General features: G+C 39.7%; 1 protein-coding gene across 4 annotated transcripts in view; it reads left to right on the forward strand.

Annotated features, from left to right (window-relative positions):
* The first annotated feature begins 59 nt into the window (after nt 1-59).
* IFT56 (intraflagellar transport 56) overlaps nt 60-19,705 on the forward strand; it is a 53,915-nt gene continuing 34,269 nt past the window's right edge. For all 4 annotated transcript variants that reach the window (XM_049792210.1, XM_049792205.1, XM_049792209.1 and 1 more), the window contains exons 1-8: nt 60-183; nt 290-427; nt 832-924; nt 7,272-7,386; nt 15,032-15,081; nt 17,305-17,450; nt 18,745-18,916; nt 19,328-19,402. In XM_049792210.1, coding sequence (XP_049648167.1) covers nt 181-183; nt 290-427; nt 832-924; nt 7,272-7,386; nt 15,032-15,081; nt 17,305-17,450; nt 18,745-18,916; nt 19,328-19,402 — 792 coding nt within the window. In that variant the 5' untranslated portion in view covers nt 60-180. The remainder of the gene's footprint in view (nt 184-289; nt 428-831; nt 925-7,271; nt 7,387-15,031; nt 15,082-17,304; nt 17,451-18,744; nt 18,917-19,327; nt 19,403-19,705) is intronic.

Raw genomic sequence — 19,705 nt, forward strand, 5'->3', positions numbered from 1 at the left:
CACCGTCGCCACGCAGACCGACGCCCGCCGCAGCGGAACCCCGGGCGACGGCGGCGCCAGGTCGCCAGCCGGCGCCTATTCGCCGCCGCGCTCGCGTGGGCCCGGCCGCCTTCCGCCGTCTCGCCGTTACCCTGGCAACGGCGCCGTCGGCGGAGCGAGGAGCCAGGGCCCGGCGGCAGGATGGTGAGGGGCGGCGGGGCGGGGCGGGCGCGGCGCTTCCCCCACCTGGGGCGGGGGAAGCCCCGCCGAGGTCCCGCTCTGACCCGGCTCCGCTCTGCTCTCCGCGCAGATGCTCTCCCGGGCCAAGCCGGCCGTGGGGGGTGCCCCGCCGCCGGCGGACAGGCGGAGGAAGAAAGGGAGGAAGGTGCCGCAGCTGGAAGAGCTCCTGGCCCTGAGGGACTTCACCGGCGCCATCGCCTTGCTGGAGGTAACGGCCGCGGCGGGGGTGGAGAACCCGGCCCGAGGGGGCCGCCGGCCCCCAGGCTCTCCCGCTCCTCTCGGGAGAGCGGTGCCGCCGTCCCCGTGCCCGTGCCCGGCGGGGCTGCAGGACGAGGGGAACCCTTCCCCTGCCTTGCGTCCCCCTCGCCTCCTTCTGCGGCCGTTCGGCCCTGCTGCGGCAGCGTTTCCCCTCGCTTCGCAGAACTGGGTTTGGCAGGTGAGGGCTGCGCGCTGCTTCCCTCAGAAACACGAGAGCAGCTCCACCCCAGCAGCATCCGCAGCTGCCAAGCCATCCGAGAAAAAAGATGGCCTAGTATTTACTTTGATTGCCTGTGGGGCCTTATAAACTGTGTGGCTGCTGTCCAAATTCTTTATTCTTTCTTCTCTACAAAGTTTAAACGGCACGTGGGTGAACAGGAGGAGGATGCTGACCTTTGGATCGGATACTCTGCCTTTCATTTGGGTGACTACAAGAGAGCTCTGGAGGTAAGGTGGGGAAATCCTGCTCCCCGAGGTTGGACAACGGGATGTTGTGTTAAAGCGATGACAACAGGAGGAAAACGGTCTGTAATGGGGAACAGTTCTGCCAGCCACTTCAGGTAACAAATGTAGGGTAGTAAGGCAGATGCTGTGGAAAGCGGTTAGGAATGAAAAGAAGTGTATTTGCCTATGAAAATAGACCTTTTTAAATGTTACCTACTGTCTGATTTAATACTAGGGTCTGTAGCCTAATTTGTCCTTTTAAATGTTATAGTTCATGTCCTAAATTTTCCATTCCCTTTTTACAGCTAGTTTTTCACAGTTTCGTTTTTCAGGTTTAATTATGCCTTTGTCTTCATTGTGCAGCTTATCTGTAATGTGCGTGCTTTTTTAATTCTTTCTTTAGAGGTTGATGCCCCTGGCTGTTTAAAGTACTTTATTGTTCTTCTCTATGTGCTTTAAAGTCACTAAAAGACATGTTGATTATTCAAGTATGCCTACATTGTTAATATTTTCACCATACAGTGCTGTTGTGTCTCTTTCAGTGTATGAGTCCATATGCAATTCTTCTCTTGTGTCTATTTATGTCTCCAGCGAAACTCAATTTGTTGCCAATCAATTTGTTGCCACTGTCCCTGGGATCCCTTTATCTTCTTAGTTGTGCTAGCATATTTCTCTGTAGAAGTCTTAAGAAATTTTTGTTGTCTGCCTTGCTCTGTACGTCCGAGGGCTGGAGTCAGTATGCACAGGGAGTGTTGTGGAGTGGTGTGGTGATACCCACAAGGCTGCGTATAAGCCAGCGAAGATTTGAAAACAACTCAGTCTGCCTAAGCATTGTTTGTCTCATTGCTGTATTCCTACAGATGTGAATTGCTCGGTCCATACAATGCGGTATTGCATCGTTTAAGGTGTATTGGTTTCAGTCAGTGTCAGCTGGGGGACATCTCCATCACGATTCACTGTGAAGAATAATTGTGAAGTATAGCTGGTTTTGCAGTCTTTAAACTTGCTTTCCCTGGAAGAAATACCAAAAACAGATGATAATTTGAAGTATTAACAAAAGAAAATAACCGTAGAGAAATAGATTATAGAACAATGATGATATTTTCTCTTTTAGATAAAATTAGGTGTTTAACTACAGTAATACATGGTCAAGTGCGCAAGATTCATATGCGAGGCGGAAATAAGAGTTTCTAAGGCTCCTGAGTAAGTTCACAAGGCACATTCCCCCTTGAAAAACTGAAGAGGAAACGTCTGTTGGAAATGTTAGAAATGCTCAGTGAATCAAATTGACAGTATGCACAGTATAGAAAGTAGAACAGTAGTATAGGACATAGTGGTAACTTGATATTCATGTTTACAGTTGTGCAATTTAAAGATTATGAATGTAAAAATTAGTTGCTGTAGTTAATTTCTATCTAGATGTTAGGTGTTAATAGGGAGTGAAAGTTTATAAAAAGGAAAAATGTTTGTATACAAAATAATTTGCAATTCCTTTGAAATAAATTTTGCTATTTAGAATACCCAATAGGTGCTTTTATAGCTACAGTAGATTTTGAATGTTTCCTTCCTTCAACGAAAGAGTAACAGCTGCTTGCTTGCTTTTTTTTTTTTTGGAGATTAGGTTTTGTACGTGGTGTTTGATTCACCACAAGGTGATGCTGTTGATTCAGTCTTTTAAAAACTGCACCATCCGTCGTCTTTTCCTGTTTTTTCTGCCCAAGTAGGGACAATAAAAGGTTTGTGTGCATAGTTTGTGGTTGGTTTACTTGTGTCTGTTTTTTAAGTGAGACATCACAGGGCCTACCTTTTCAGATTTAAGACTGATTCTTGGCACAGGCATGAGTCCTGATAACTGTCATTTTGTGGTGGCATGTGGGAAATTAGCCTGTGCATCTCAGCCTAGCTTATTTTGGGACAGAACACTTAGCTGTAATTCCCAAGCATGTAGTAATCAAGGGAAAAGAGTGCTGACTGTGGAGGCTGAATGGCATTTTGCTTATCAGCTTCAAGGTTGAAGTGTAATGCTGTATCTTCTCTGCTGTGTTACAGAAGCGTTGTTGCTGTACTCTCAGGGACAAATTCCTTGATTATCTATACCCTCTAGATCTTGGAGCACTCTTTGGGGAGTGCCAAGAGCAGTGTAAATAAAATGCTATGGATAGAAGTTTCTGCAGAATTCTGCAGTGACATTACACACTATCTAAATGATTCACACTCCTAAGGGCCTGCAAGTGACAATGCGTGATCTGTGTCACGATATTCCCAGTTCATGGTTTGTACTCCATATACCTGATGAGGGTCTTAAGAAATTATGCTGCTCTAATCCTTTTATTTATAGTACTTTCATAGTGAGCCAGGCGTGCTGGTTGCATGGCAACATTTGGAGAGGCTTGGGAATTGGGGTGAGGTGGCTGTCATCCATTACTGGGAGAAGCAGGGAAAAAATGAAAAACGCACAGACCTCCAGCTCCAAGAATATCTTCAGAGAGAATGACAGCGAAATATCTGGCATGTTCACGTGAGAGAATTCACATTCTCTTATCACAGGCACGCCAACAGTCAGGTATTCTCTAGGTAGAGCGCTAACCTCAACTTCGCTAGGGTCATACTTTCCTCTTCTTAGTAGGTAGATGCCTTTCTCAATGGATATGCCACCGACACTGGTTTGTCTGGTGGGATCATCCCGACTGCTGTACACCAGTTTACAAATAGTACTGCACTGGACTTGACTCTTCCAGCAGTCATGGTGGCAGTCCTTCCCTGGGGACTGTTTAGCTTCCTTCACTGACAAATTGATTTTTGCTAACACTGAGTGGCTAGTGTCTTGCTGGCATCATATGGCAACCAGAACTCCCCTACTGCACGACAGCATCTAATTAGTTTTCTGGAGTCTTCCACATCTGCTGTCCCTAATGGGGAGAAACCCACCTGTCTTTCTGCTTTCTGTCTTTCTTTAGTGCTTTGTTCATAGCACTAATCTTAAACCTTTCTCAAAAAATTTCCCAGTGTCACCCAAGGATCAGAATCGGAGAGCATCAGCCTGATGATTCTGTTTCTGAGCTGCCTGATCTTATAAATTGAAGCAGACAGGGCCTAAAAATGGGAGAGTTATTAGACATATTTGAGGTACTGGCAACTTAAGAGAGGAATTGGCAAGGGCAGGTGCACTGCTAGATTGGGTTCAAGAAAAGGTTTCACAGTTGCACGCTGCACCCTCTGATTGGGCTTAGGCACACAGGATGCTGGCATGGTACAGCTGCGAGACATGGTAATGCCACTTTGGCCTATCAGCTGCACACATGAGAGCAAAGCACGATCCCCGGGCCAGAGCCTTCAATGCATTGGTGTTGTCAAAATTTCACAAACTACAGCCAGCGATTGCAACAGTCTCTCCTATCTGCTGCCTCCCTCTTAGCAGAGAATCGGGAGCCAGTCCATCTCTTCACTGGATGGGACCTCCTGCCTACGCTGACTTTGCTCAGGATCATTTCAGTCAAATAGTAAATCATGAAAGGAACAGGGCTATACTAGGGTAATGGCTCATCCATGAGCAGTATCTGGTCTTCCTTGAGTACTTCTGCTGGAAGTGTGAGAATACAGGTACACTCAAGTTCCTGACAGCTGAAGCTAAAAAGTAAAAGATGGATTTTTGGCTCAGGGAATTTCTCTAGGGTTTTCTGTCATGACTGTAGCAGGGTTACAATGAGTGTCTCCACACCTCCTTTGAGCACTTGTGGGGCAGCCCTATAGGTTGGCCTGTTTATTGGCTCTTCAGGATCTGTGTTTATGGGCTTGGAGAATCCAGACAAGTAATAGGGGCACTGAGCAGAATCCTGCTTGCCTTGGCATTGTCAGTAGCTGTCCACAGGTGTAGGCAATCAACCTGGCAGCCTGCTTTTGAGGAAAAGTGCGTGTGTCTTGTGATAAGTGTGAGAGGTGGAGGAGGGTGAAATAGCATGAAGTTGTTGTGCTCTGGGTTGGCAAAAACGTGCCACAGGTTGACTCTTGGGAAAGCTTTGGGGATATTTAGTTTGTTTGGTTTTGTTGGTTTTTTTGGAGAGGACAGGGGAAAGCTCTTTTGAAGTAGTAGTCTTTTGAGAGACTGATGTTGAATGCCTTTTAGTGAGGAAAGGGGCAACAAGATATAGTCTGGGCTCATCGCCCAGAACTACAGGGTAAGGAGCACTAATAGTCCTCATTTTTATTTACTGTGTTTCCATAGATTCACATTGGTACTGCTAGAGCACTCTTTATTTATTGCTTGCTTTGAATGGCCAAGCCAGAACATGACTTGTGTTTATGCACTTTGTCTTTTCTAATTAATCTGCCTGAAGCCATAGCTGAAAGAGACCTTTGGGTGCACTTAATCTGAATGGATTTTGAAAGATTCCAGATGGTCCCAATAAACAGCAGTGGCCTGTCTCTCAGAGCTCCCTGACAGGCCTACATCAAGACTGAACTGGCCTCAGTAGGAAAGGTTGGCCTCTCCGTAAATTTTTTTTCTTTTCCTATTTATTTATTTATTTTAAATCTTCTTGAAGGACAGCTAGTCCCTGAAATACTAGCAAGACCAAGCTGGCTTTTAAGGGGCATACCTTACCAGTATTTTCTCTGTTTGAGAGTGCAGTTTACTTTCACTTGGCAACAGAAAAAAAATTTCTTTATGCTTGCAAACTATAATATTTATTGTTGTCAGCATATTTCTGTTCTTGGGATTCACTGTCCTTTGGGCATGGCTTATTTTGTCTTCTGCTATACATACATCTGTGCCTTTCCCCCAGAGGTAAGAAGTCGTCCATGCATAGTGGCACAATCTGGTAAACTCTCCCTAGGCAGAGGGAAGTTCCGATTCATATGTTTGGAGGAAGAGTACGGAGTCGGCAAGGGGTTGTGTTGCTGGGAGGTCTGAAAGGCTTATGGTGAGCAGGAGTATGTGGATGGCATTCTTTCAGCAGGTCTCGTGAAAACCTCATGTGACCCTGCTTGCTTTGCCTTATGCTGCCTGTTGGACATGGCTGGGTGGGGAGCAGGAGCACCAGCAGGATGCATCTTCACTGGGATGGTCCTTCCTAGTAATTTAACACAAACCTGACAGAGGAAAAAAAAATGGCTTCGAGAGGTCTCCCTGCCTCTGGTTTTAGTAACTATTGTTATGCAGAGCAAAGGTTTTTATCTTCCAGGACTATCACTGTTCAGCAGCTGCAAAGTTGGGGTTTTTTTCATTAAAAAATAGTAGATTGAAAGATTGATCTCTTAAGTTTTTACTGTTTCGCAAATAAGAGATAAAGCAGTCTACGTGGCAGTATTAAGGATAGGTAATGAATGTGGATGTGTAAGAAATACCAGAATATGGTATCTAGTGGCTTTTTGTAGCTGTTGGCTGTATATCTTAAAATGGGAAATGGTGAAGTTAGACACAATTTAGTAATATTTACTATAATTATATCCTTAGCTATTAGGAAATCTTGAATTTGCCCGATGCTGACTTGTAGGCTTGTATTTTAGTGGTCTCCAAACAATTTTGATCACGCACCCCCATCAGTAAAACACTTTAGAGCATGCACCCCCAATGTACATACATACATATATATTTTTTAATAAATTATATACATGTACTACTGTACTAATGTGTATGTTTTATAATTACATAATATACAAATAGAAATTAAAAAAGGGTGAGATAAAGATGAAATAAACACTATTTTAAAAATATTTATTTTGGTTATTAAGTGTACAGAAAAAGCTTTCTTCCTGCACCCAATGGTATTGTCTTGCACAACCACTGGGGTGCACACACCCCACTTTGGAGACCACTGTTTTAATGTATATTAAGACACTACTTACAGGTTTATAAAAGCGTGTTTAATGCTTGCTGTAGTAAGTATGCATAAAGAGATTTCCCTGGTGTTTATGGCTCCCAGGCTTTGACTGGAGGAGAAGTTAGGAAAGCATCAGAAAAGACTGAGGAAAAGTTGGTTATGTTGATGCCTTTATAACTTTAATATATTAATCTTTTAAAAATATAAATAATAGTATATTGATAATATAGAAAAACTATTTATATAATTATATATTTATAATTTCAATATTGACAGAATTTGTGCTCCTACAGTGAAGATTTATAGCACTGCTTGTCCCTGTTGTCTGTTCTATGGCTGTAAACAAAAAAGAGCTAGGGACATTGGTTAAAATGTAATAATTTAGTTGTAAGAACTCCAATGGACTTGAGAATGTTGTGTGATCTCAGTAATTTAATGATACATTGCAAAATGGTGGAAGAGAGAATGATATTTAATATAAGTCTGTGCTATTACGCATTTTTAAAAAATCAGCCCTCTCTTCTGTTACAGGAATATGAGGCCTTAACCAAACAACCAGCTTGCAATCCAGATGTGTGGGTGAACCTTGCCTGTACATACTTCTTTCTGGGAATGTATATGCAAGCTGAACAAGCAGCCTTGAAAGGTGAGATGTATGTCTCTGATGGAAAGAACTACTTCTTGACTTGAACACTTAAAGTGATTTCTAGAGAAAGTATTAAGTGCTTTTTTTTTTTTTTTTTCATAGGAATAAAGGATACTTTTGAGCAAAGTTTTTTACTTTTGAGCAAAGGGGTTTTTTTGTTTGGGGTTGGGTTGGTTTTTTTCATTTAACAGAAGAGTTATGACGCAGTTTGCTTTCTAAAAATACCTTGGGCAGGTGGAGCAGCTGGAACTGAAAGAAGCATCTGGAAAATAATTTATCTTGTTAATTTCTAAATACAAACCCCAGTATATGCTGACCAGCAACAGAAAGTTACTTTTCTTTTGACTGGCTCCATGTCTCTGAGCCAGTGCAGGTGTAGCTAATTAGGCTAGTGAAAATATTAAAAAATAAGCATCCGAGAGAGTTCAGCATTCTCCCTGATGTGGACAAGGACTTTGTTTGCATAGTTTGAGTGACTTAGTATGTGGTCTTGTTGCCTTAGCAGTCAGGTATCTGATTCTTCCAGTTGTGGAGTTCACTGCAGTCACGTTGTTGCGGTTCCACTTTAATCTGAACGTGCATGGGATCATTTAAAGAAGAGGAATGGAAATTAGAATCCAAGGCAGTTTTTACTGCCTAAAAACGTTTCTGCAGTTTAATTTTGTTACCCATTCATTTTCTATTTATCTTAGTGATTTATATTGTTTCCCATAACCATAGTATCTCAGTGCTTTCTAAGCAGAATTAGTAGTAGTGATGTTTCTGGTCAACTTCTGACTCTTGCCTTTTTAGGATAAAACTCTTATTGAAATATGAGTTTTCGCTTTTCTTTCTTTAGTCTTCTATTCTTGGGCTGAAAATAGGGTAGGGAGAAAATAATTGTGTACTTTCTGCTACTGTGGAGGAGTGCCTTCAAAAAGGACAGTATTGTAGTATTTACACTCTCGTATCCCTTTAAAATCCTCTGAAAGATCACATTGAGCTTGAATCCCACAACTGGAAATGTTTTGTTTCCAACTGTAAAAAATTTCACAGAGAGCTTTGTGTTATCTGTATTGTTCAAGATGTGTGTACATTTTTAATATTCACAGGTAATAGTTTAATCTTTAATGTACCACAGATTTGAGCTTTGGAGATTACAATCTAGGACTTGAACTGGACTCCCAAAATAATTGAGCAATAGAGCTTAAGGTGTCATTGTGACCTAAACCATGGGGGAAGCAAGCAGCTGCATCCTATACCAGTTGGAGTCATTGTTATCAGCTTCACATCATGTGAATTACAGAAATCCATTCTAGAGATGACAGATACACAGCTGGGCATGCACCTTTATTAACTGTGAGCTGCAATTGAGAGAAGGTTAATTTTTTCTTGCCCCTTCGGATTAGTTCATAGTAGCATGGTGGGAGGCAGGGTAGGGGGTGCAGTTAGTGGTACTCAGGTGCTGGAGGCAAGGGCAGGAATATTAAAAAAGGAGTGTAAGATGTAGGGAGTGTAGATGAGGGAGGGAACAGAGAATAACTGAGTGCTTACACCAGTAGTATCAGTTCCTGATTTTATGTAATTGTTTAAAAAGGACAGCATGCCAGTTTTTATAGTGAGGTGCTAAACCTTTCTTGTGAGTACTGTAATACTGACGATTTCTGGCTGCTTAAGCTTGGTGGGGAGGCACTCAGAGCTGAAGATTTGTTATACTTGTTCTTTCTCCATTGAAGGCTTCCAAGTGGTGTATATTCCCCTTTCCACTCCCATCACTTCAGTCGTTCTTACACTGAAGTTGAACCATTTTATTTTTGCTCAAGACAATTCCTCTTTTAGGTTTTTTTTAACATTTTAGGATTGCATCAGTGATGGGTGTTCACAATGTATTATTGACAACTGAGGCCATCACATCTTGTGATCTCTTCCATGGTTTTGCAAAGATCCTGAAGAAGCAAAATATTTCATTGGATATAGACACAACAGGTGAAGTCTCTAGAACACCATTTATCCAGTACTGCTTTGAATACTGCTGAAAAAATGGTAGATTGTGTTAGTGTTGAACTGCTTACCATTGCTATTTTGGGATTATTTTGCCTGAATTCTTGCATACTGCTTGCTGTTTATTGCTGCAGTTATGCTAAGACTCTAAAAGTAGCATAGTGCTAAAACAAATGAGGGAGATATAATTTATTTTCAGCTATAATTCTAATTTTCTACAGTGATGGAATCTCTGTGTGAAAGGGAACGTAAATGTTAGCTAGCTTTCTGGAATAGATTTTCCACACAAACATGTAAATATCTAGAAATCAAATAGAAGTTCCTTCTTGCCATGTACTGTTGCTTAAGAAAATTATTGTTAATTGTCTGAGACAAAATATGTAGGATACTTAAAAATTGGAAATTGGCATTAAAAGCCATGAGGTAATTATTACATTTCATACAAGATATATAGTCCACAATCTCTTGTGGAGCAAGGTTTTATATTTATTTTATAATAGATGTGAAGTGTTCTTTTAGCTTGTCATTACTTAATTAAAACTTCATGGTACATTCTCTCAGGAAAGAATAAATCTGTATATCAAAAGTCATATAAACCAGAATTACTGCAAATATAACCTAAGAAGTAGAGCAAAAAGGCAATAAAGAAAAATCCTCCTTTGAAGGTTTTTCATTACAGTTGTACTTTATCTCCTCTAGGCTTTCTTCCAAATTCCTCTCAGATATTTCTGGGTTCTCCTTTTTCCCTGCTGTCCACTTACATTACAGTTACTAATGTTCCTGGATCTGAGGTGAAGGTAGAGTTACTTCAAGTCAGGTACTGTTTTTTCATAGTCATCCCATAGCAAAGCTGCCAAGTGATGCTTTGTTTACTCCTTTTGCGTCTGTGCTCTCATATATTGGCTGAACATATATTTTCTATGCCATGTGCTAGCCCATCTAGTCTTGGGAGAATGAGGCTGAAAGTCTCGATCTTGGTTTAATAAATAGTAATAATAAATTACTATTTTTAAATTATGAAACCAAATAACCTTATGTTGCATTCCCAGTTCCTGTGCCTTGCAAGGATGAGAAACTTGGCCTGGCACACTTACATGGTGGTCCTGGCAACTGATCCTAGTGTTTAGAAGCCTGCGAAGTGCTCTCAGAAGCCACTGGCTAGTGCTGCTTTAAGAAAAACACAAGAACGAGCAGTGTTCTTTTAAACCACAAAATGTGCACATAAGTGGGGCTGCAGTTAAATCTGTTATGAAAAAGTCTTTTTAGGATAAACAAAATTTTACAGTTAAAGATTCATGTACAGACAGGGTTGTGTTGCTGAACCAGTCATTATTTTTTTTTTTTTCTCCCTTGTAATTTTTGATGGACAAAGCTTTGTAATTACTGTACTTCCTCACAACTCTGTGTGTGTCAGATCTGAATGTGGTTTAACTGAACAGAGTTACTTCTCATTTCACAGTCTATACTGGAAGGAGCAATATTGTACAAAAGCAGGACAGAGATGGGTTAGTAAGAACAACGACATTTTTCCAAACTAGTTTTGCTTATGCATGTATTAGTGTTTGCCAAGTGTCAGATAGCTGTCACCAGTGAAAATGTGCAATTACAAGTGGGCGTGGAAAAGTTGGTGGGTTTTCTTTTTCTTTAGACTGCATGTTCACCTACATGCAAAATTACCTGCTTTCTGCTTGTACTGTATTTCTTGAGAACAGTAGTTAATTTTCATTACATTTTAGCTGTGGTTTTGAACCAGCAGAGTTTGATATGTGGAACTTTCAAAGTGCACAAGTGGAAAAAAAAATTATTTATACATATTTAAACTTTAAAAACTACAAACCTTATTTTCTTGTTTTGCTTTTTAAAGTATAGTGGAAGCTACAGAACAGGAATAATAGTTTTTTGCTTTGATGATCCTTAATTTACTGTGCTTAGGCATGACTGAAATGAAATATGTCTATGTTGTAAGTAACTGAACATAGCTGAACTGTTTTTTAAGTATTTTGGGAATGTGAAAATTTCAGTGAATGTCCTCAGAATTTTCTTGAATGAAATCTACAGAACAGTGGAGCTATTCACGTGTGTATAAGTGTGAACCTCACTGTTGGACCACAGTTTTTCCAAACATTTTTCCCATACCCTTGCATTTTCTGTCCACCAGTGAGACTGTGGTTCTGAGGCACAGAGGGCTTCATTCAGCTACTGTATTCAGGTGAGCCGGGTGTTGTTTCTCAGGGACAGGAGAATAAGGTTTCCTCATATTTTCTGTGCTGTCAGGCTGGAGCCTTCTCAGCCCTGTTCCATTCCTACCAGCTCCTGCTACGTATGTTTAAGATATGTACTACATCTGTTAATGTGTGAAGTGCTGCTATAGTGTATGCATTCTGTTTGCTAGATGGGATTTGTTAATGCTGGGTGCATGACCAGCATTGTCTGGCACTCTTACGAGAGGACACAAATGCCAGTTTGTCCATGACTGTATTTCATCATCTTCTTACTGCCTGTGGCAGCAAAATGGAACTCACCAAGAGTCTGAGCTGCCATTTCTAGTGAGCTTAACTTTTTGTTTAATGATTAATGAAGATAACTGTCTTCACTCTTATTGTAGCCGTTTATTATATTTTAACAATACTTCGCTAGGTGCCTGGTCGGTGTCAGCACATAAAAATGTACGGAACACTTTTAAGATCAATGTCAGCTATGACTTTAGTGCCTGGAACATCAGCACTGATCATGACAAAAATAAAAAATTATAGCATAGGAATATCAATGTGTTTCCCAGCTGGAAAGAAATATATGCTACCCAGCTAACTCAGTGATGTCTAGTATCGGCCTTGTGCTGAAGACCTGGAGCAGGGTGAGATTGTTGCCATGTAGCATTGTCATCGTGTTTGTTATGATCCCTAGATTGCTTAGTACTGATTTTAAAAAAAAAAAAGTACAGTTGTCTTCTTGAAAAAGTAGGACAGGAAAAGAAGATTGTGCTTCCTTGTAGCACTAATAGATCAGTGACAAGGAAATTCTGTAGCAGCAGAGAGTAACAAAAGAACAAGCCTAATGTCCCTTAAAAATCATTATCTCTCATGAGGCAGTTGTATCACTTCCTGCTCCAGTGATTGACAACAGCTTTATCCAATATTCATAACCAAATTCTTTCTGGAAGCTAATCTGACCTTGTTCATACGGTTCCTTGTCTTCCCCCAAAAAATGCATTTGGCACTGGGAGAAAAGAATCTGCTGATACTGAATGTTTCCATGATTCTGCTTACTATATCGACAGCACTGTATTTTTTTTGGTTTTTGCCCCTCTCCTTCTCTGGCTGACATTAGGTAGAAGTGTCTTACTTTAAAGAATATCAAATGGATAGTATCATAAATATCTTAGGAAGCAGGACACTTTTTCTCCCTCCATATACCTATGCACACCATGAGAACTCAGGTTTCATCCTTTGCCTGTTTTTAGGTGTAAAATAACATAGACTAACCCTTCAGCTTTGCCAAGAAGTAAATAATAATTTTGATGTCAGATCAGATGCCAGGTTTGCGAGGGCAGCACTGCAGTCATTGGTTGACCAGTGAAACAAGAATTCCTCGGGTTAGATTCTTGAGGGAGTATTGCTTGCAAGTCACATTTTTCACAGTGAAATTAATGCTAAAACCCACTCAAAAAAAAAAAAAGTAACAAAACCTACTCAGAACAGGAATATTAGTGTCTTTACCCATAGTACGGTGATTATACAATATGTTATTTTCAGTGTAAATCCCACAATCGGTCCTGCTTGTATTTTTGGAAGCTTTGATGACCAAATGTTTTGAATTGTGAAGGGTGGTTGTGGTTGGCTTAAGTTTCGCACAAAAGCACATGTGGGATCCATGTGCAACCCTTCTAAACTTTGATATTAAAACCTATCAGTTAATGCTGGGGCACATGTGGAGTTACCACAGTATCATTGCTGACAACATTTTGAAGAACATGCATTTAGATTAAGGTACTCTAACTTTCTAATTCAATGGATGAAATAATTTCTAGAATGTACTGTCATGTCAGTTATACTACTACTGCTACTTATACAATATTGATTGTAGATCAGAAAAACTTTCTGTTCTTTAATAATTAGGCTAATGAGAATTCCCACACATATCCTAGATTGAAGACCATCTAGCTTCTTAACAACTCCATGCTCTGCTAGTAATACCTTGCAAGATGTGGTTTTGTAACAACACTCTCATACTGCCTTTGTCTTTTGGAACTTCTCTGTTATAGCAGTTCTTTAAAGATACAATTCACTGTCCTCTTTTGCTAGGAACATGGTTAAATAACATAGCTTGGTAAGGAGGAAAGGGGAGAAATAATTGCTATACCTATCAGAAGTAGGTGGGCAGACTTATGCAGCCAACCTGATGAGAATGGCCTGGATTTTGGTATTGTCCACTGTGTTACAAAGTTTTCTTACTACGTGGAGAAAGAGTAAGAAGTCTGGAAATCTCTCCCTAAACTGCTTTAAAAAAAAAAATAAAAATCTAACTTATTACTAGAAAATTCCGTCTTGGAGGCAGGGAGGGAAGACATTTTGGTGGTTTGAGCCTTCTTTCATGGTTTAGGTTGTCAGAAGAATTATAGCCTTGTGTTACAGGCCATTGCTCTGCTAACTCTGCACTTCTGTGGCCTCATAAACACAGTGAGTAAGTCTGCTTTTTGTAAAGATTCCATGTGCATCCTTTCTGTGGAACATAGGTTGCCAACTGGTTGGTCTGAGCAAGACTGAGAGTGTTCATTAACTGAATAGGCTAAAGAAAATACAGGAAACAGGGGAAGGCTTTTTGGAAGTTTGCTTGCAAAATAAATTAATAGCTCTGTTGGACGAGGACCTTTATCACTCTCAGTGAAGCATAAGGCATGCTCTAGTGACTTAAAGCTCTGCAGTTAGCAATTTGTGTCGTATGGAGTGAGTTAAATGGTATTCCTAATCCTGCTAGAGCAAGAAATTTTATGAACTTTAGTGGCTCTAAAAAGGAGATGTCTCCCTTAAATGTCTCCCCGTACCTTAGGTTGAATCTTATCTGCTCTGACTGCAGGATTCTTTCATGTGCTTTTTGTTCCTGAGGACAGAATAAATATTAGAACTAAGTGTAATGTAATGTGCATACATAATAAAATGGTAGCAACTATGGGTTTTGCAGTACACTGGAAGCTGACAAGATTCCTAGAATTATGAATCACAACTCACTTCAAATGTGACACATTGTAGAAGGAGCCTTGATCATGAATTTAACTGTTGCGTTTTATTTTGTAAAAGATGCTGCGCTGCGTGTCACAAAAAAATGGAGAATTATCCAGAAGGCCCTGCAGGGAAATGATAGTGCAATTGGTAAACTTTTTAAGGCTCGTGGAAGACAGAGGCCAATGAAAAGTTATTTTCAACAGGGATTTAAAAAGAAATGTCAGGGAATGAAGATAGGAAACAGGAAGGCTTTTAAACCACTCTAAAATTGGTAGAATCTGCCCCAGGGCATGACGTGCAAAGGCTGTGTCGGTGAAGAACTGTACTTGGGCTAGTTAATGAAAGAATATGGGTGCATGCATGTCTATGGAGAAAGAGAGTTAAAAATAAAAAAGAGACACCCTAAGTTGTTCTTTGCAGTGATACTTACTGAATTTTCCTTTCAGCACCTAAGAGTCGTCTCCAGAACCGTTTACTCTTTCACCTGGCACATAAGGTATGATGTCTTTTCTTCGCTCATTCGTTGTTTGTTTTCTTTTCAATTTGGTAATGTGTAATTTATGCTGGCAACCTGGCAGAATAATTAAAATGTCTGTGGTGGCAGAAGAACAAATGTTTTCCATAACCACCCTACTGTATTAAAATGTGGAGGAGAAAGTAAGTGTGAAAACATGATCTCAGAATAGATGCCCTCAGCATGTATCTCAGCAAAGTCTTAACCAACCCACTTCACATAAGTCATACAACATGAAACTGATGGTATTTTTGATCATGAGAAACCTGGAACTTGAATAGAATCAGAAATGTATAAGCCATTATATTTCTTTTTCTTTGAAGCGTGCCAGGTTTTCCTAACTTGCAGCTGTCTTATACTTAACAATTTGACCAAAATGGTCTGTATGCTATTACTGATCCTCCTAAGTCATTCAGTATCCAAGAAGTTGTATTGTTTATAACATGAAATTTACTTTAATTTCAACAAGAATTAAATGCTTATTTCACTTACCACACATAGCTATCTTCCCTTAAATTTGGTTTTCTACCATCCTGTGTTATACTTAACAAATATTGTGCTACTGAAGTGACTGAGTTGAAAGAAAGTATAAAACCTGAATGTTAGCTTTGATGTCAGAATGTCTTTACTTAAATCTCTGTTAAGTTTAAGAGAGAAATCTTAAAACATTTTTGTAGTGACACTGACACAGATGTCTGTGATAGAGAAGTTGAATAATTCTTAGTTCATCTAGTTAGTCTTTGGACATAAACGGTTTTGCAAAACTCTGAAGCCCATTGCCTTTAGTTCTGTTAAGCAACTTCTCTTACCTTTCTACTGGAGTATCATTTTGTGACTGGCTGAAAGAGGGAGGAAAAGGATTTGAAGAAAACTGAGCAGATAGATGAAAAGAAATTCATAATTACTGTTGAATCAGCAGAACCTGCAAAGGGAAGCACTAGAATTGTTGTCCTAAAACTTGTGGGATCGTTCAGCCAGTGTGCAAGCCAATAACACACATTGTTGAGATATTAGCTATTTATTGCCAGTTCTGCGCAGCAAGGGGTGCTAGGGGGTATCCCCGCAAAGCTGGTGCACCCGGCACTACAACAGTCATTCATTTATACATAGTAAATTAGCGTAATTACCATACTCACTGTTTATCAACCTTTTACTGGTGCCTATAATTCTATATCTTAAAGCAGACTGGTGTATAGTGCCTTGTCTTCATTTAAAGGTGCAGCGTCTTTTAATTTTACTGTGCAAGCTCAGTGGGTGATGGTCTTCAGGTGGAGGCAGGCATCCTAACTTCTAGAGGTGTGGTCTTTATTTTATAATTAGTTAAGTTCACCTAAAGGGCACATTTTTAGCTGATTCATGTGGTATAGCCAAGCTTCTTGGGCAACCAGCCCACTAAAGTTTCTGGTTCCTAGTTTTAGGTCGATTCGTTCTTTCTATTCCATTGTCTTGTCAAGACTTGCTTAGCCAAGTGATTTACATTGATTACTTATCTTTTGTTCCCTAAGTTTGTAAAAAATACAACCATAAACATTTCGATATCAGAATAAGTGATTTGAGTAGACAGATTAGGTGAATAGCCTCAACTTTACTATTATAACACAAATGTAATGGGTATGTTTAACTCTGTTCTTTGATTTTTATCCTTGTGTGTGTGTTGCATGCTATACAGCAATGCTTTTAAAAATAAACCATTTAGTTCAAGATACTGGAATTTTAAGGAGCTGATGAAAGAGAATTTGTTACTGCTGTAAAGAAGTCTTGTGAAAATTTGTGCTTGTGTGTTGGCAAGACTTGTGTTTTTCTGTTATCCAAGCGAAATAAGATTTGGATCTACAAACAGCAAAACTTCTGCTGGCTCGAATGATAACAGTCCATTCTTGTGTTGCAAAATTCTGTTTGTGAAATAATTAATTCAGCTCTTCCCCTGTTACCCATCAAGGCATGTGAAATGTAATTATGTCTAAATCACACATTAAAGGAAAACGTGTACTTAGTTTTAGCCTCACACTTACCTAGTTTCAACTGGTCTGCCTCCTTAATGTTTGGCTTTGTCCACTGGTTAAATTAACTTTAAAGTAACAGAGGTTTTCCAGATGTTTAATATGAATCACCTGCCGTTTGCCAGCAAGGACAAAACTAATCCAGCTAATTAAAACAGTTTTTCTAGCTGAACTCTCTTCTGAGAATGTGTCACACTCTTTTTAGTTCAGTGATGAGAAGAAACTGATGAGCTCTCACCAGAATCTGCAAGACATTACAGAAGATCAGCTTAGCTTGGCATCTATCCACTACATGCGGTCCCACTACCAAGAAGCTATTGATATCTACAAACGCATTCTTCTTGATAATCGGTGGGCATCTCTACTCTAAACTTTATTGCAGTGTCTCTGATACTGTTGGTATTTGAATTCCGTTTAGTTGCTTGGTTTCTGAAAGTAGGAATTTTCCCAAACTACTATGTCCCTTTCCCACCACAAAATGTGCACAAGTTGCAGCCCCCTCAATTTTGTTCATTGTAAAGCACTATTGAAAAATGCATGTTTAAAAAGAAGTCTGTTCTCTGTTGCTTGCTTTTAGTGATGTTTTTGTGTAATTCCTTCTGAGATCTTTTTTTATTTTGTTATTTACTTCTTCTGAAATTATATATGGTTATGTACCTGCTTTGTCTTTTTCCTTTTTCCCCTCTGATGGCCAGTCTGGTGACCCTTGCTTGTGATTATTGACTTCTCCTTCACCTCTTAGCCTTATTAAGAAGGGTTCAGTTCTCAGCTTTTATGTAGAGAGTTCCCTGCATTCCTTTAAGTCTGAAATTCTTTCCATTTCTATTTACCCTGCTATGACACTTGTTGATGGCTTTCCTATCATATTCTGCAAGTTCTTAGTTCAGAATTTAACAAGGAACAAATTGAATTCTTAAGTGGCTGGAAGTATTGTTTTTAATAAAATAGAAACAGCAGTCCCAGAATACATAGCTATCTTTTAGCAGTATCTCCTCTTGAATGCTTCAGAGAAGTCCATCATAATGTGTATGTCATGTAATGCTTTGGGAGAACATTTTAACTTCCAAGTCCTGTAGAATCAATCACTCAAAGCTAAACAAGTAACCTTTGTAACAATTATCCTTTTACTTACTGTTTCCACAAATGCCTGTCTTATTTCTGTGTCTAGTTCTTCTGGCTTGATAGCTTGTAATGGCAAGGATTTTTTGGAATAATTGTACTTGGTATAACATAAAAAGATCCATTAAAATATTTTCCAAGTTTTATGTGCATATTGAATGTATTTGCATGTATTGCATAGAAGATTCTATTCTGCCAGGCCAAATACAGTGCTCATGTTCTGTGCATTTTCTTAGTGTGAAGTTGCCACCATTCCCCAGATTTGCAAACCGAAAGTTTTGTAGGTAATTCTTTAACGCCTCAGTAGCTGCCATTGAAAAAACTAATGCGAATCTGGATCTGGATCTGGGCAATCTTAGCTAACAAACTAGAGCTCTAAAAGCTCTAAGCTTTTCTCAGAAACACCGATTTTGATGTGTTTGTAAAAGATGTATAGACATGCGAGAGCTTTATCACTGATTTTAATGTCCTGTAGTTAAACTATCTGGTGGGATTTAAATGTTCTCCTTAATCCTCTTTCCTGCAGGGAATACCTGGCTCTGAATGTGTATGTAGCCCTATGCTATTACAAACTGGATTACTATGATGTATCGCAGGAAGTGCTAGCTGTTTATCTTCAGCAAGTTCCTGACAGCACCATTGCTCTTAACCTTAAGGCTTGTAACCATTTCCGACTTTACAATGGGAAGGCTGCTGAGGTATCTATTGGACGGCCCTTCAGTTCCTCTTTATTTTAGTTCAAGATTCCATACAGGTTTCTTTTCCTTGTTACCTGTCTTAATCAGTAATGTTGATAATGGCCTTTATCTTGTCGTTGTGTCCTTCTCTTAGGAATGTCACCTGTTTCGGTTTCCCTGGTATTAAGCCATCTGTCCACGTGTGTGCACAGTGGTCTTAACAGTTTTCCCAGTCCACTTTTAACCTTGTGTCTATATATATTATCCAATTGCTAAAAATCATCACAAAGAAGTGGGAAGGCAAAAACCTTCCAGTGACCCAGCACCGCTGGAGATGTCTTTCTGTCAGCTTTTGGGCTCATATGAAGCTCCATTTATGCTTGTGTGCTTTTTTGTTTTCATGTTAAAATTTTAGAATGTATGTAATTCCAGGCAGAGCTCAAGAACTTAACAGACAGCACCTCACCATCTTTTGAGTTTGGCAAGGAGCTCATTAAGCACAACCTGGTGAGTAATGTATTTCTTGGATTTAACATGAACTGCACTCATTTGTAGAGCTTTTCTTGATGATTCATAAAATGGAATATTTTGGGAATTGCAGACCCAATTGAATCTCTGCTGCCATATAAGTCCCATTCCAGAAATTCTACCTGTATAATTAATGTGCCATCAAGTGTATTTTTTTCTCCCCTGGAATTTTTCCCTGTCAGTTTGAGACTGTGTCAAGAAAATAATAATGCTGTTGCTTTTACCCCCGAAGGCATATTAAAATAATTTATGTCCTGTAAGTATACCTTTGCAAGACATTTT

This window comes from Accipiter gentilis, chromosome 34 (genome assembly GCF_929443795.1).
Source record: "Accipiter gentilis chromosome 34, bAccGen1.1, whole genome shotgun sequence".
Taxonomy (NCBI): Eukaryota; Metazoa; Chordata; class Aves; order Accipitriformes; family Accipitridae; genus Astur; species Astur gentilis.